Raw genomic sequence first — 13,926 nt, 5'->3', positions numbered from 1 at the left:
TATGAGTGCCACTAGTGGTACATGAAGCAGCAAGTGGTGGTATGCCAGGTGACCTCATAAAAATGACTACTTAATTAAAATAATAATAATTAATAACTACAAATCCATCCATCCATCCATTATCTGTAACCGCTTATCCAATTTAGGGTCGCGGGGGGTCCAGAGCCTACCTGGAATCATCGGGCGCAAGGCAGGAATACACCCTGGAGGGGACGCCAGTCCTTCACAGGGCAACACAGACACACACACACATTCACATTCACTCACACACTCACACCTACGGACACTTTCGAGTCGCCAATCCACCTGCAACGTGTGTTTTTGGACTGTGGGAGGAAACCGGAGCACCCGGAGGAAACCCACGCGGACACGGGGAGAACACACCAACTCCTCACAGACAGTCACCCGGAGCGGGAATCGAACCCACAACCTCCAGGCCCCTGGAGCTGTGTGACTGCGACACTACCTGCTGCGCCACCGTGCCGCCCCTAACTACAAATCTGAAACTGAAAAATATTAATGTGTAAACTACATAATGTTTTATTGTTTTCCTGATGTGACAGGTAGGACCTGTTGACCCCTGTTTGGTTTCCTGTCTGACCCTTTATTATGGTGGCACCAGTGAGGCAGAGTGAAGTGCTCACCGCTAAGGCGACATCATTGATTTGGGTTTGTGTAGTATAGCGATGGTGGTGTAACGCACCGATTGGCTGGGTAATCATATTTAACCGGTCTTGCACACTGGTGTTTGTTTGGTATCGTGGACACCAGTTGCATAGGTCGGGCAGCGCGTTGGGATTTCCGCGGTGTAAGTGTAAGCTTAGTGATTTCGTAGCATATTGAAGTTATGCATAGGTATCTGACCCACGAGTTTAACACTTTATAGATCCAAGGTAGTGCCTGTGACCTTCAGATGTACGGCGTGTGGTTGGTGTGGTGTGACAGCAAGAGGTATTGTGTGCTGAGGAGCCCAAATAGTGACGTGGGACTTTAAAGACTGGGTCAGTGTTGTAGTAATGGTTTAATGTTTTAATGGATGTTTATTGTGCAATAATAATAAAGCTGAAGTCTGGTCCAGGAGTTATTTTAATTAGTACTTGGAAATTTTAAGCACTTAATTGTGGTAAAGTGTAGGGTTATTTATGTCAGTATGATTTGTGTTTTTAGTAGATTCAGGGATTTTGCGGAGGGATGCATAGCAGACCAGCCCCAGTGAAAACTTTGTAGGTTTACCTCTGAGTGGTCGAAGGTAATGGAGGGGTTTGTGAGCATGTGTGAGAGCCTAACTCTGCATCGGAGAAGCAATGGGATATAGGCTAACCTTGTCTTGTTTTTTTTCCCCCCATTGCTCTAGGTTACTTTGTCACCAGTCGCTGTTTAGTTTTTACTATTGTTTTGCTATTCTGATCCTCTATGCTTCTAGGACCGGTACATGGGAGAAATGCCTGGCTCCTTGTGTCACTGTAATAACCTTGGATGGATACCGGAGCACCCGGAGGAAACCCACATGGACACGGGGAGAACACACCAACTCCTCACAGACAGTCACCCGAAGCGGGAATCGAACCCACAACCTCCAGGCCCCTGGAGCTGTGTGACTGCGACACAGATTTACTGTCATATAGTACATGTATTAAATGGGTTTTGTTAAGATAACATTTTTCCCAGTTTAAGACCCACTGGATTAGAGGAAGGTAAAGCCTGACAACATTAACCTCTGAAGCAGAGGAACTGTGTTCCTTGTTCACCCAACCTTGTATTGTTGTTGGTTATGTGGCCTAATGCCATAAAACCTCAAAGAAACATTTTAACATGTCATGCAAATACTTGCCAAGATAGTAGAAAATGAACAAAGAAACACAGAGCACTTTTTTTTAAATATGTGTATACCCCAGAAATGTATCATATTGTGGGACCAGTCTGTTCACAATCACATTCACATGGTGGGGACCAACAGCTGTCCTTTTTCAAATCTGCAGAGTTTTAGGTTTTTGATTTATTTTATTATATACACTTTCACTGGAGGAGGGGTGCAGGACCCTCTTCACAGACCCATTAAATGGTTTAGACAATAAAAAGACAACACAGCAACAGGGAATGAAGAACACCTCAAAAAAGTAAGTGACATCAACAGAATCTGTTCTCAATCTATTTCTCTCTCTCTCTCTCTCTCTCTCTCTCTCTCTCTCACTCCATTAAACTGACACACTTCTGATTCACCTCTGTACGTGCAGTCACTGTAGTGTGTTAAAATTCACAACATTAATACCATCTTTTTTCAGATTTCAGCTGTTATCTGATAATTCATTTACGCTCATAAACACTGACTTCTCGTTAGATTTAAGTTTTATAGCAGAAATAGTAATCTGATAATGACACATCTTTATTTCCTTTTTATCAGTATCATGTGTGGAAATATTCATTCATTATATGTAACCGCTTATTTAGTTCAGGGCAACAGTGGGTCTGGAGCGACACACACTCAAATATTTATTCAGGCTTATCAACATCCTTGAGGGTACCATGCCAATGACACATTTTCTGACAGTGTACCAACGTGTGTTTTTGGACCGTGAGTGGAAACCAGAGCATAGGACACGGGGACCGGTACACAGAGAGAATACACCTCATGGACAGTCACCCAGAGCAGTGCTTGAACCCACAACCCCAGAACCAGATAATTTTAAGACAACTGTATACAATAAAACACAGTCAATTTGGTTAGTGAAAACATTGGGATTTTTTGTAATTTTGTTTAAAAAAAAAAAAAAACTTCAAAATAATTACAAATTATAATTAATGAAATGGGTTTGCAGTATTATATTTATTGTGAGATTTGGTGAGTTCCTGCAGCTAGTAAAGAAATGACCAGAACAAGGTAATAATTGAGTTTATCTTAAGATCTGTTTCAGTACTGGATTTTTGTGGGCTGGATTAAGAATGTTAAAGGCTTATTCATACACACTGCTTAATCTTCATAGAAAGGAACAACACCAGCATCATCATCACCATCATCATCAAGAGGATGGACGTTATTGTCCTCAAGAACAGAGAGTTAGAATATGGGTTAGCTATGTTAGTTAGCAAAGGTAACAAATACACAAACAAAAATAAAAATTGTAATATGCACTACAATACTGTACTACATTACACTATAATATAATACTCCCTCTGTTGTCATATTGCTGCAGAAAGAGCTTCTTGTTTGAAAAGGCCTTCTTGTTTGCTAGTTTAAACCTTACACAATTCTAATACAACATTAAAACAGGTACTTCTAGATTTTTGTAGTCAGGAGGATTGGATGTATCATCTTCAGAAAAACGTTGACTGACATAAATATTCTGTGGAAGAGAGATTTACCAGAATAGAACCTGTTAAAAAATTCTCTCAACCATCAACATGAGAAAATACAGGCCCCAACACTGACTGACTGATATATACAGTTCTGTTAGAGCTTACCACATAGCCTTCATCTGTATTTCTCTGTTGCTTCTTTCTTCTTCTACCAAGAAATAACAAAGAGTCAAGTGTAATCCAAAGTGGACATGATCAGTAACAATGCTGTTATGTAATTATTTACAGGCGTTAGGGAAAGATAGTTTATTCCTATAGGTACTAGTGAGATGTAATGTAGTGCTGCATTAATTTAGTCAACATAAATATTCTCACCTCATCCAGACAAGGACAAGAAGAACCGCAATAATTCCAGCTACAACAGCTACAACTACATACACAGTAACAGAGCCTTTGGCTAAAAACAACACAAGAACAAGCAATATTCAGTAATGTGTTAGGAATCAAGCACAATAAAGACCATGTCAACAGCTACAATTATGTCTCCTACCTCTGAAAAGGAATGGAGCTGATCTCTGAGCTCCATGTTCGTTACGAGCCTCGCAGTAGTAGGATCCACTCTGTAGAGGACTGTAACTGTGTCCAGATCCTACAGGTGAGACTCCACCTTCTATAAACCAGGTGTAGTTCTCCACAGGTGGATAAGCATCACTGCTGCAAGTCAGAGTCACTGAACTGTCCTCTACTATTTCACCAGAGGGACCAATGGACACAGCATTTGGGGGATCTGCAAAAAAACTAAACTATAATATCTAGAGCTACTGATTTTAAAGTCAAAGATACAGCTGCTACTTAAATGATGGAGGAGCTGCAGAAATATAAGATATACAAATTTTGGGAGCCACATTTAATATAAATGTCAGTAAACATCTTAGCTCATTAGAAATTCAAGTTTACAGTGTAGAATATGTTTGTATTTTTTCTGTAGTGAAAGGATTTATATCTCTGATTACATATTTGATTACCTATGGGCACATGTACATTATACATCCCTGACAAGAATTTGGGGTTGTACTATTGTCTGGAAATATTACACTTACATCTCACTGTGAGAGTGTGATTAGGGGAAGAGACGTGTTGATATCCATATAAAGCACAGCTATAACTGCCTGCATCCTCAATGCTGACTGGCTGCAGGTGGAGCTGGTTGTTGGTGGCAGGATTTGTTGTTAAAAGATGTCCATTTTTGTACCAGATGAATATTGCACCAATCAAACTGCAGGTGGTTTTACATATCATAAGTGCTGTTCCTCCCTCTATCACCCTGTCTGGAGATTCTACATGAAGATCTAAAGCAACAGAAGAAATCTGTGTAAACATTGGAACTTTTTAACCTTTGATGTTATTCTTTACTGAATTCTTTATTAGACATAAATTTTCCAAGTGCTGAACAATGTCAATGCATTTCAGAAGGGAGATTTCTAGGGAATATAGATCAGCAGTGAAATAATATCCTGATGAACATGAATTATTGGGTCTAAGGTTAAGTAAGTTAACTTACCTGTAACTTGGAGGTGAATTCCAGGTCTACCCACCCATCTTTCTGTTTCTATATCAGTTATTATTCTGAAGAAATACTCCTTTTCATCTCTCTTCTCTACATTACTCAGTCTGAGGAAGAAGTCTCTCTGTGCTAAAATAGTAATCAACACTCTTCCTGAATAATGTGGTTCCTGAGATATATCATTTAATTCATTATCTGGGTCTATGGTCCAATAAGCCTCTGTCACTATAGCATGTCCCGGGTGAGTGAAATCGCCGTGCATAACCACTGTGGACCCTTTTAAAGCACAAATTTTCTGCTGGATGTATCTCACACGCCACTCTGCTAGAGAAGCCCCTGAAACACATGATCAATTACAGAGCTGATTACAGACTGGAGCCCATAAGACAATCAGAGTTCCTATAGTTTACAGCTTCACTTCTCTCCAACTCCACAGCTACTGTACAACACTGAACCATGAAGCAGGGAGAGGGGGTGTTAGAAATAAGTGAAATTTCCAAGTCCATAGTGAGTATAATGTGTTTCATGAATAAAATTAACATTTAATGTAAACTCACGTCTGACAATGAGTGTGTGATTAGGGGAAGGGAGGTGTTGATATCCGTTTACAGCACAGCTATAACTGCCTGCATCCTCACTGCTGACTGCCTGCAGGTGGAGCTGGTTGTTGATGGTGGTCTTTGTGGTTAAATGACGTCCATTTTTGTACCAGATGAATGTTGGGTCAGTCAGACTGCACGTGGTTTCACAAATTAGAAGTGCTATTCCTCCTTCCATTACTATATCGGTAACTTCTAGCTGAAGATCTAAATAATTTGAGAATTATTATTAAGTTTTAATAAAATTGTGTTATCTTTATTTTTTTTCTCTATTACATTCTTCAATCCCAGTCAGTTTTAATCAGCAAAGGATATAGAATACTAATGTGATAAAATACTGGTATAAAAGGTTAAAGACACATTTAAAATAATGAACTCTGCAACAGTCGAGAAACAAGGTGAATGATCTTACCTGTAACACTGAGCTGTACTCCAGGTTTACCCAGCCATCTCTGATTCTCTAAATTTGTTCTGATCTTAAAGTAATACTCATTTTCATCCTTCTTGGCTACTTTACTCAGTTTGAGGGAGAAGTGTTTATTCTTTTCATCAGTAAAATACTCCACTCTTCCTGAGTAATCTGGCTTTTTACTCAGATCAGGATTTTCACCACCTGCATCTGGGTCTATGATCCAAACAGCCTCAGTCACTGTAACATTTTCTGGACGAGTGTAAGAGCCATTCATAAACACTGTGGACCCTTTTAAAGCACATATTTCCTGTTGGTTGTAATTCACACCCCACTCTGCTCCAAAAGCCCCTGAAATATATGATTCATGAAAGAGCTGTTTACAAACTATAGCCACTTTGATATGGGAATGAGGAGCAAAGAAAAAAGTGCTATTTCTGCATGATGTATATGGTGTGTTTCAAAAATATTGTAAACTCACATCTGATAACAAGAGTTTGATTAGGGGAAGGGAGGTGTTGATATCCATTTATAGCACAGCTATAATGGCCTGCATCCTCACTGCTGACTGGCTGCAGGTGGAGCTGGTTGTTGGTGGTCTTTGTGGTTAACAGATGTCCATTTTTGTACCAGATGAATGTTGGGAGAAATAGTCGGCAGGTGGTTTCACATTTCAGAATTGCTCTTCCTCCCACTATCACTTCTTTAGGCATTACAACCTTAAGATCTACAAGATTGGTAGAACTATTAAAAAAGATTTATTGAAATGTTTTAAATTTATATCACTTTTTCAGTACTAATGATGTGAGTGCTAAATATGTTAAAATTCAAAACAACTCAAAATCTTTACTGAAAATATATAAATCAAATTTCTTTGGGAGGGGAGACATGTTTAAAGCTCTATTTGGACGGGATTAGTTTTATGTAGGGAGCTGGGGTAATGTAATTTTTCCACAAGACATCAGTAATGTTTATGGTAGATTCACACTGGATAAGAAATCTCAGTAAAATAACAGAGAAGGAAATTGGTGGTGCAAGAAATTCCTGGTGGTTTATATCATTGAATGTGCTGTGCCTATAATTTGAAACCATGGATTCTGCCTGAGAGTTTGGTGTGTTCTCCTCATGTCTGCATGGATTTCCTCCGGGTGCTCCGGTTTCCTCCTATAGTCCAAAAAGACATGTTTGCAGGTGGATTGGTGATTTAATAGTGTCCATAAATGTGAATGAATATGTGAGTGAGTGTTGCCCTGCAAAGGACTGGCAACCATTTCAAGGTGTGTCCATGCCTTGTGTCCAGTGATGCCAGGTAGGCTCTGGACCCACCACCCCTGAACTGGATAAGTGGTTATAGATTATGAATGAAATTATGACCCTGTCTGAGTTCAGAAACATGATGATTTTACTTACCTGTAACTTTGAGCTGAACTCCAGGTCTACCTACCCATCTTTCTTTGTGTATATTTGTTATGATTCTGAAATAATACTTCTTTTCATCCATTTTCTGTACATTACTCAGTTTGAGGGAAAAATGTTTCTGCTCATCAGTAAAATACTCCACTCTTCCTGAGAAATCAGACTCTTTTGACATGTCATTTAATTCCTTATCTGGGTCTGTAGTCCAATAAGCCTTTGTAACTGTAACATGTCTTGGGTAATTGTAAGATCCGTTCATAGAAACCGTGGACCCTTGTAAGGCGCATATGCCATGTTGATTGTAAGTCACACTCCACTTTATTCCAGAAGCTCCTGAAACACATGATTGGTGAAAGAGTTCATTACAGACTGAAATCCAAACATAGTATTTAACATGGCATTTAAAATATAACATTGTCATCTAAAATAACATTGTTATTTATTTTATGTTATGTGAAAATACCTTTATGTTAACTAGTTAAAGTATAAATTTGTAGTTGTTTTTTAACCATACATCTTTTAGAAAATTATCATATATATTTAATTCAAACTGAAATAACTTAGATATTTTTCAACACATTCAATTTGAATTGTAATCATTTAGTTATCTATCCAAATAGCTTTAATTTAAATCACTATAATTAGCTATTTATCAAATAAGTTTAATTAAACAAAAAATACACTTTGCATATTTATCTAATAACTAACTTTTAAATCATAAGACATTAGCATTAGACATTAGAAGACTAATGATTTTGAAAAACTTAACCCTTAATTTTTCTGCAAGTTTGTACTTATCCACTATTGTATATTCTGCTAGTACAGTCCACACCCGTAAATGCTGAAACGGGGAGGTGATGTGTTTTGGAAGGACATCGGGATGGCTTATGAATGTGTATGATGCCTTACCACCCTGTTGGATAGATAAATGCAAGTAAAGGGTGGAGTTGGGTTGTATGTAGAGCTGGAGTGAGGAGTTTGGGCATGGTCCTACTCCCAAAATTTTAATAAATTTATTAAAATGTTATTACATAACTTTAATTTGCTAGTACAGACCATGTCTGTAAAGGCTGAAATGAGGAGGTGGACTCGGAAGTCCATATGAAATCCATATGAAGCCGTAGCCCAATAATTACAGGAATGCTAGTCATACAGTGTAACAGAATGGTCAGGTTGAGAAGTAGTTTGGTGTAGGGTTTGGTCCTGGATCGTGATTAGGTGAGTGAAAAGAGGTTAGTAGGTCCATGTATTAACTGCCTTTAATAAACTGTTGCATGACTGAGCACCATGTGAGTTGGTAGAGGAATAGCATTAGGTTGAGTAAATTGAATGCCCTTTATTGATTATTATCATGATGATCAAAATTCTACAGTGAAGTGGGGTGGCATGACTGGTAATTGGTGTGAATGAATGAATGAATGAATGAATGAATGAATGAATTATTTTAACTAATCAAAATGTCATATTCATTTGAATTAAAATATATTAAATAATTATATTATCATGTTCATTAACTACAAGAGTAATAGTAATCCAACAACTAAAAACTAAAAGTTTTTTTTTTTTTTTCAAATAGATTATATTCTTTCAAATCACATCACATTGTGTTTCTGTCTGCATTCATGTTTTGTGTTGCACCATGGTCCTGGAGGAACATTATTTTTTTTCACTGTGTACTCTGTATATAGTATACATATGATTATATGACAATAAAGACTCTTGAACTCTTAAATTGAACATTATTTAGTTATGTAACTTTTTTTTTAAACTGCAAAATTTGATCTAGTTTTCAAAAAAATTTCATTACTATTATATACTATTAAGTTTTATTTAAACTACAAGACTGTATAGATATAAATAACTTTTATTAAAAAAATGTTTTAACTAGTTATTTAATGCCTGTGTTTCCAAATTCTGTACTTCAGCAATTTAATCAATGCATTTCTAAAAAAACTTTCAAAACAATATCTAGACATTCAATTAATTTAATACAAAGTTCTTGATATTTGCTAGTTATACAATATATTATTTCAAACTATAAAACATATAGTTTTATAGCTAGTTTTTCAATAACATTTATTCAAACTAAATGATTTTACCTCTAATAATTTGAATTTATTCCCCAATAATTTAGCTAGTTGAATTTAATGTAACATTAAAAATCAATTAAAATTAATTAATTAAAAATGTATTGAAATTAATACATAGTCATCCAATAACTTTCATTTAAAACACAAGATTCAAGATAGTCATCAAATAGATTCTATTCAAACTAAAGTGCTTTAGCTAGGAATCTAATTACATCTACTTAAATCATAAAAATGTATGTAGTTTTAAGTTATAAATGTAAGATTAGCTAGTTATACAATAATAATCCTTTCAAAATTCAAAATTTCATTTGGTCATCCTTTATCATCCATACAAACTACAAGGTTGTAGCTAGTTATTAAATATTTCTTTTATTTAAAATTTAACTAATTTAAAGAGGAAGAATTAGAAAATATATTAAAACAGTATCATAATACCTCTTGTTCATGTTCCTCTGAATTCTAATCCAATTACATGACATTTGCAAGTTATACAGTACATTTCATTTCAGTAGCAATACACTGGATATATATTCAAATAACGCACATAATTAATGTAAGAATTTACTTAGTTTTCAAATGCATTTTATTTAAGCTGTAGGGCTAAATATATATTTAATAACTTAAATTTAAATTATGAGATCTAGTTGGTTAGACAATCAATTTAATTAAAACTTTAAGACTGAATAATCATCCAGTAACTTTTATTGAAACTACAAATGTTTAGTTAGTCCATAAATGCAATTAAATCTATAATGATGTAGCTAGTTATCCAACAAATTCCACCCCATTAACATTATCCAACTAACATTTAAACTACATAACCTGAGCTAAACTCCAATAGCTTATTTGCACATATAAATACTGTAAATAATTAAAAAGTAACTTGATTATCCAACAACAGCACTTAGTCATTCAATAACACAAATTTAAACCACAATACTTTAGCTAGTTATACCTCAACTTTTAAGTTAAACAAAAAATTAGACAGTTGTCCAAATAGTTCCATTCAAACCAGCAGACATTGGCTTCTTTCAAATTAATACAATCTATAGTTATCCTATTTCATTCTTTAAAATCTTCAAGATGTTTGGTTATTTATCCAAAAATCTTTAATGCAAAATTCAGTGAGCAGAACATTCTAACTCCAGAGTTCTGCTGTAGTGGAGATCAAATCAAACCAAAATGCATTTATACATTTAAGTGCATTGCAGATCTGATGTTTTTACAAAGCAGCTTTACAGAATTAGTATCAGAACAGATCAATGTGAGCCTAAGGTGACAGTGGCAAGGAAAATCTCCCTCGAGGCTGGAAGGAGCAAACTTGGGAGGAACTTGGGCTGTGCCTGAAATCACTCCCTATTCACTGGTTAGTGTACTATTTAGTGTGTCTGCCATTTATAGTGTTGTCCAAATTCTCAGTGAGCGATCTGATTCCATATATAGTACACTAGATAGTTACCCACTATGCACTGTAAATCCAGTGAAAACCGATGTACACTACTTTTGTACTAATATCCCAAAATGCATAGCAGTTTAATAATATAAAGATTTCTAGTTTGTCTGTCTGTCTTGTGGTACAGTGATATGAGTTTTATTTTTAAAAGGTAGGTTAACAGTATGTATACAGTTTTAGTAATAGTAAATGAGATTAAATTAGTTTGAGTATAAAACATTAGCTAATAATTGTTGCTTACTGTAAAATGAGTATAAATAAAATAAAAATGCATTCAGGTTATAGGTTTTCCAAAAGATTGTATCTAAAATAGTATACACAATTCTAGATATATTTGTACTTGATAAAAACAGGCAGTGTATTTTATTTATTCAAATTTGGTAACTATAAAGCTAATATACAGCGTTGGGTGTTTTGAAGTACAGGGGTTGGACAATGAAACTGATACACCTGTCATTTTAGTGTGGGGGGTTTCATGGATAAATTGGACCAGCCTGGTGGCCAATCTTCATTAATTGCACATTGCACCAGTAAGACCATCTGCATCCAATGGTTCAAACATTGTATCCTGAAGGTGGTGCCGTGTATCAGGATGACAATGCACAGATACACACAGCAAGACTGGTGAAAGATTGGTTTGATGAATATGAAAGAGAAGTTGAACATCTCCCATGGCCTGCACAGTCACCAGATCTAAATATTATTGAGCCACTTTGGGGTGTTTTGGAGGAGCGAGTCAGGAAATGTTTTCCTCCACCAGCATCATGTAGTGAACTGGCCACTATCCTGCAAGAAGAATGGCTTAAAATCCCTCTGACCACTGTGCAGGACTTGTATATGTCATTCCCAAGACGAATTGACGCTGTATTGGCCACAAAAGGTGGCCCTACACCATACTAATAAGTTTCAGTTTCATTGTCCAACCCCTGTAATGACAAGCCCTTTTGTAGCCTCTCTGAATAAGACCATCGCCTTATGGCCACAGCGGTAAGTTACAGCTTACCATTTGAATTCGCTGATGAACAAACACAGCTTGTCTTAGGTCCCTAGTGCTTGTCAGAGCAGGTCTATGTCTCTATCTTAGGGCTAAAATCTTTACTAAAACCATCATAACTGCAAGTATAATGGATGTTTGTTTAATAATATATACAAAAGTGTGTGAATGAAGATTATTGAATAAACAGAGCTTGAGCACCGAAATAAGACACGTACATTTATTTTATTTATAACATTTTTATTACATGTAATAAAAAACAAACAAAAACAGTAGATATTTAAATATTTTAAAAATTATTTACAGGATACATTAATAAAAACATTGCCAAACTACATTTCTCTTTTGACAAAAGATCAAGATAATTTGTTTCCGGAATAAATGTTGTCTGAATTCCCACTTTTGTGTTGCTCACTGCTTACCTATATAGTTTTCTACATAGTACAATCTATATAGTGATCCATGAATGAGTGAACAAGTGGATCATTTCAAACACAGCCCAAGGGGACCCATCCTCCCCTGAGCAAACTACTATTTGAAATTAACAGTATCATATATATATATAAAAAAATATGATACAGTTAAGGTATATTATAATATTTATGTAAATGTGATGGAATTAATTGTGGTATATAATATTAATAATAATAATAATAATAATAATAATAATAGTGGTGAAAGTAGAATCAATCAAACTGGTGACTCACCTACTATCATCAGCAGAAAGATCAGAGGAAGAAGTGGAGGAAAAGCGAATGCCATCACCACAGCAGTCTGTAAATGAGAATATTGACAATGGACAATATTTCAAATGTGAAACAATCTCAGTCGCATGAAGTGATAAAGAGCTTCAAAAAAGACTGGAGTGTGAAACAGAGAGAGAGAGAGAGAGAGAGAGAGAGAGAGAGAAATTTCTGATTCATTTTAGCAATGTTATATATATATATATATATATATATATATATATATATATATATATATATATATATATGATTAAAAGTAGATACACTTCACTACCAAATACAACAAAGTTCAACAATATTTAACTATAAATGAAATATAGCAGACTCTCTCTCTCTCTTTCTCAGTCTCTCATTTCCTACTCAGTATAGAGAGTATAAAATATAAAATAGTATAATATATCTGGGTTAGTTATGATTGTTATTATTATTCTAGCATATAGGTTATTTGATAAGCTTTGTAATTGCTTTGCCTGTTTATACTTTCTTTATCTCTGTTCTGGATTTGCCCTTTGGATCTGTTTGGTTTGTGTATTTGGCTTGACTTTGGACTGTTTTCTGGTTTGTGATTTTGGATTGCCCCTCAGTTTGATGATGAATGCCTTTCTTCTTTTATCCATTAGATTCACTCCAGTCTATATATATATATATATACACTCACACTTTTAGATGTTGTAAAAATTAGTATGTATTTACCTTTTAAGACATTTATTTTACTCAAAATTCTTTTTGTCCCTGTATAAATAGGGGGAGCAAAACCTGCGCCAACACAAAGCTGTACAAAAGGACTGTACAAACATACACCACAATGCTGTACAGATTTATGAGGTGAAGAGACAGAAAAAGCTCAAACAGCTAAAACAGAGGATGTGCAAAGCAGGTAACAAAATTTACAGAAGCTTACCTCAAATCACAGGACTTTGGACATTGCAGAACGATGAAGTCAGACTGATTTTTGCCCATTTTTAAACACGTCTGGGGGGTGGACCCTTGAGCAGATATTTATTTTATTGGTGGAGTTAATGTTAATCTAAATTCTTACTGGCTTGAGTGGCATCATTAGTTATGGACAGAAATATTTTTTATCTGCTCACATGGCTGAATGCTTATGAAGATGGTATTAGTGTAGACCACAGCAGAAAATAGATTGTAACCAAAACAGATGTTTTTTTGTTTTTTTTTTCTAATGACTTTTGAGGAATTCTGGTCAAATTCCCCTCTTTTAACCAAAAAGCTTAAAACATATGAATATCACCCCATTGGAACACAAGCCATCCACAGAGATGAGCAACGTTGGCACTGTAAAATACCAGTTTTTTCACTCAGTCATTAGACATTAGACTCAGTTCATTTGTGCCCCTAGCATA

The 13,926-nt window shown here is 35.6% G+C and overlaps 1 protein-coding gene across 3 annotated transcripts; it reads right to left on the bottom strand.

The window, feature by feature from the left end:
- Positions 1-1,990: 1,990 nt before the first annotated feature.
- On the bottom strand, positions 1,991-13,486 carry LOC136686681 (B-cell receptor CD22-like). Of its 3 annotated transcripts, none has more exons than XM_066660605.1 (12): positions 13,464-13,486; positions 12,527-12,593; positions 7,277-7,615; positions 6,348-6,593; positions 5,870-6,217; positions 5,416-5,664; positions 4,856-5,194; positions 4,395-4,643; positions 3,845-4,081; positions 3,670-3,751; positions 3,460-3,502; positions 1,991-3,341 (listed from the first exon to the last, which is right to left on the bottom strand). In XM_066660605.1, the coding sequence occupies exons 2-12, from the start codon at positions 12,579-12,581 to the stop codon at positions 3,249-3,251; spliced, it is 2,280 nt and encodes a 759-aa protein (XP_066516702.1). In that variant the 5' UTR covers positions 12,582-12,593; positions 13,464-13,486; the 3' UTR covers positions 1,991-3,248. The 3 variants fall into 3 exon arrangements, with proteins under 3 accessions (XP_066516702.1, XP_066516704.1, XP_066516703.1); XM_066660607.1 differs by having other exon boundaries at positions 1,991-2,973; XM_066660606.1 differs by having other exon boundaries at positions 3,460-3,499.
- Between the last annotated feature and the right edge of the window lie 440 nt (positions 13,487-13,926).

Source organism: Hoplias malabaricus, chromosome 2 (assembly GCF_029633855.1).
Source record: "Hoplias malabaricus isolate fHopMal1 chromosome 2, fHopMal1.hap1, whole genome shotgun sequence".
In the NCBI taxonomy this organism is placed as follows: domain Eukaryota; kingdom Metazoa; phylum Chordata; class Actinopteri; order Characiformes; family Erythrinidae; genus Hoplias; species Hoplias malabaricus.
This window is presented reverse-complemented; position numbering and strand designations above follow the sequence as displayed.

Coding starts and splice junctions, on each gene's coding strand:
- LOC136686681 (XM_066660605.1), bottom strand. CDS start 12,581: ATGGCATTCGCTTTTCCTCCACTTCTTCCTCTGATCTTTCTGCTGATG. Junction 6,218..6,347: donor TCAAACTCTTGTTATCAGAT/GTGAGTTTACAA, acceptor CATATATTTCAG/GGGCTTTTGGAGCAGAGTGG. Junction 3,503..3,669: donor CTTGTCCTTGTCTGGATGAG/GTGAGAATATTT, acceptor ATTTCTTGGTAG/AAGAAGAAAGAAGCAACAGA.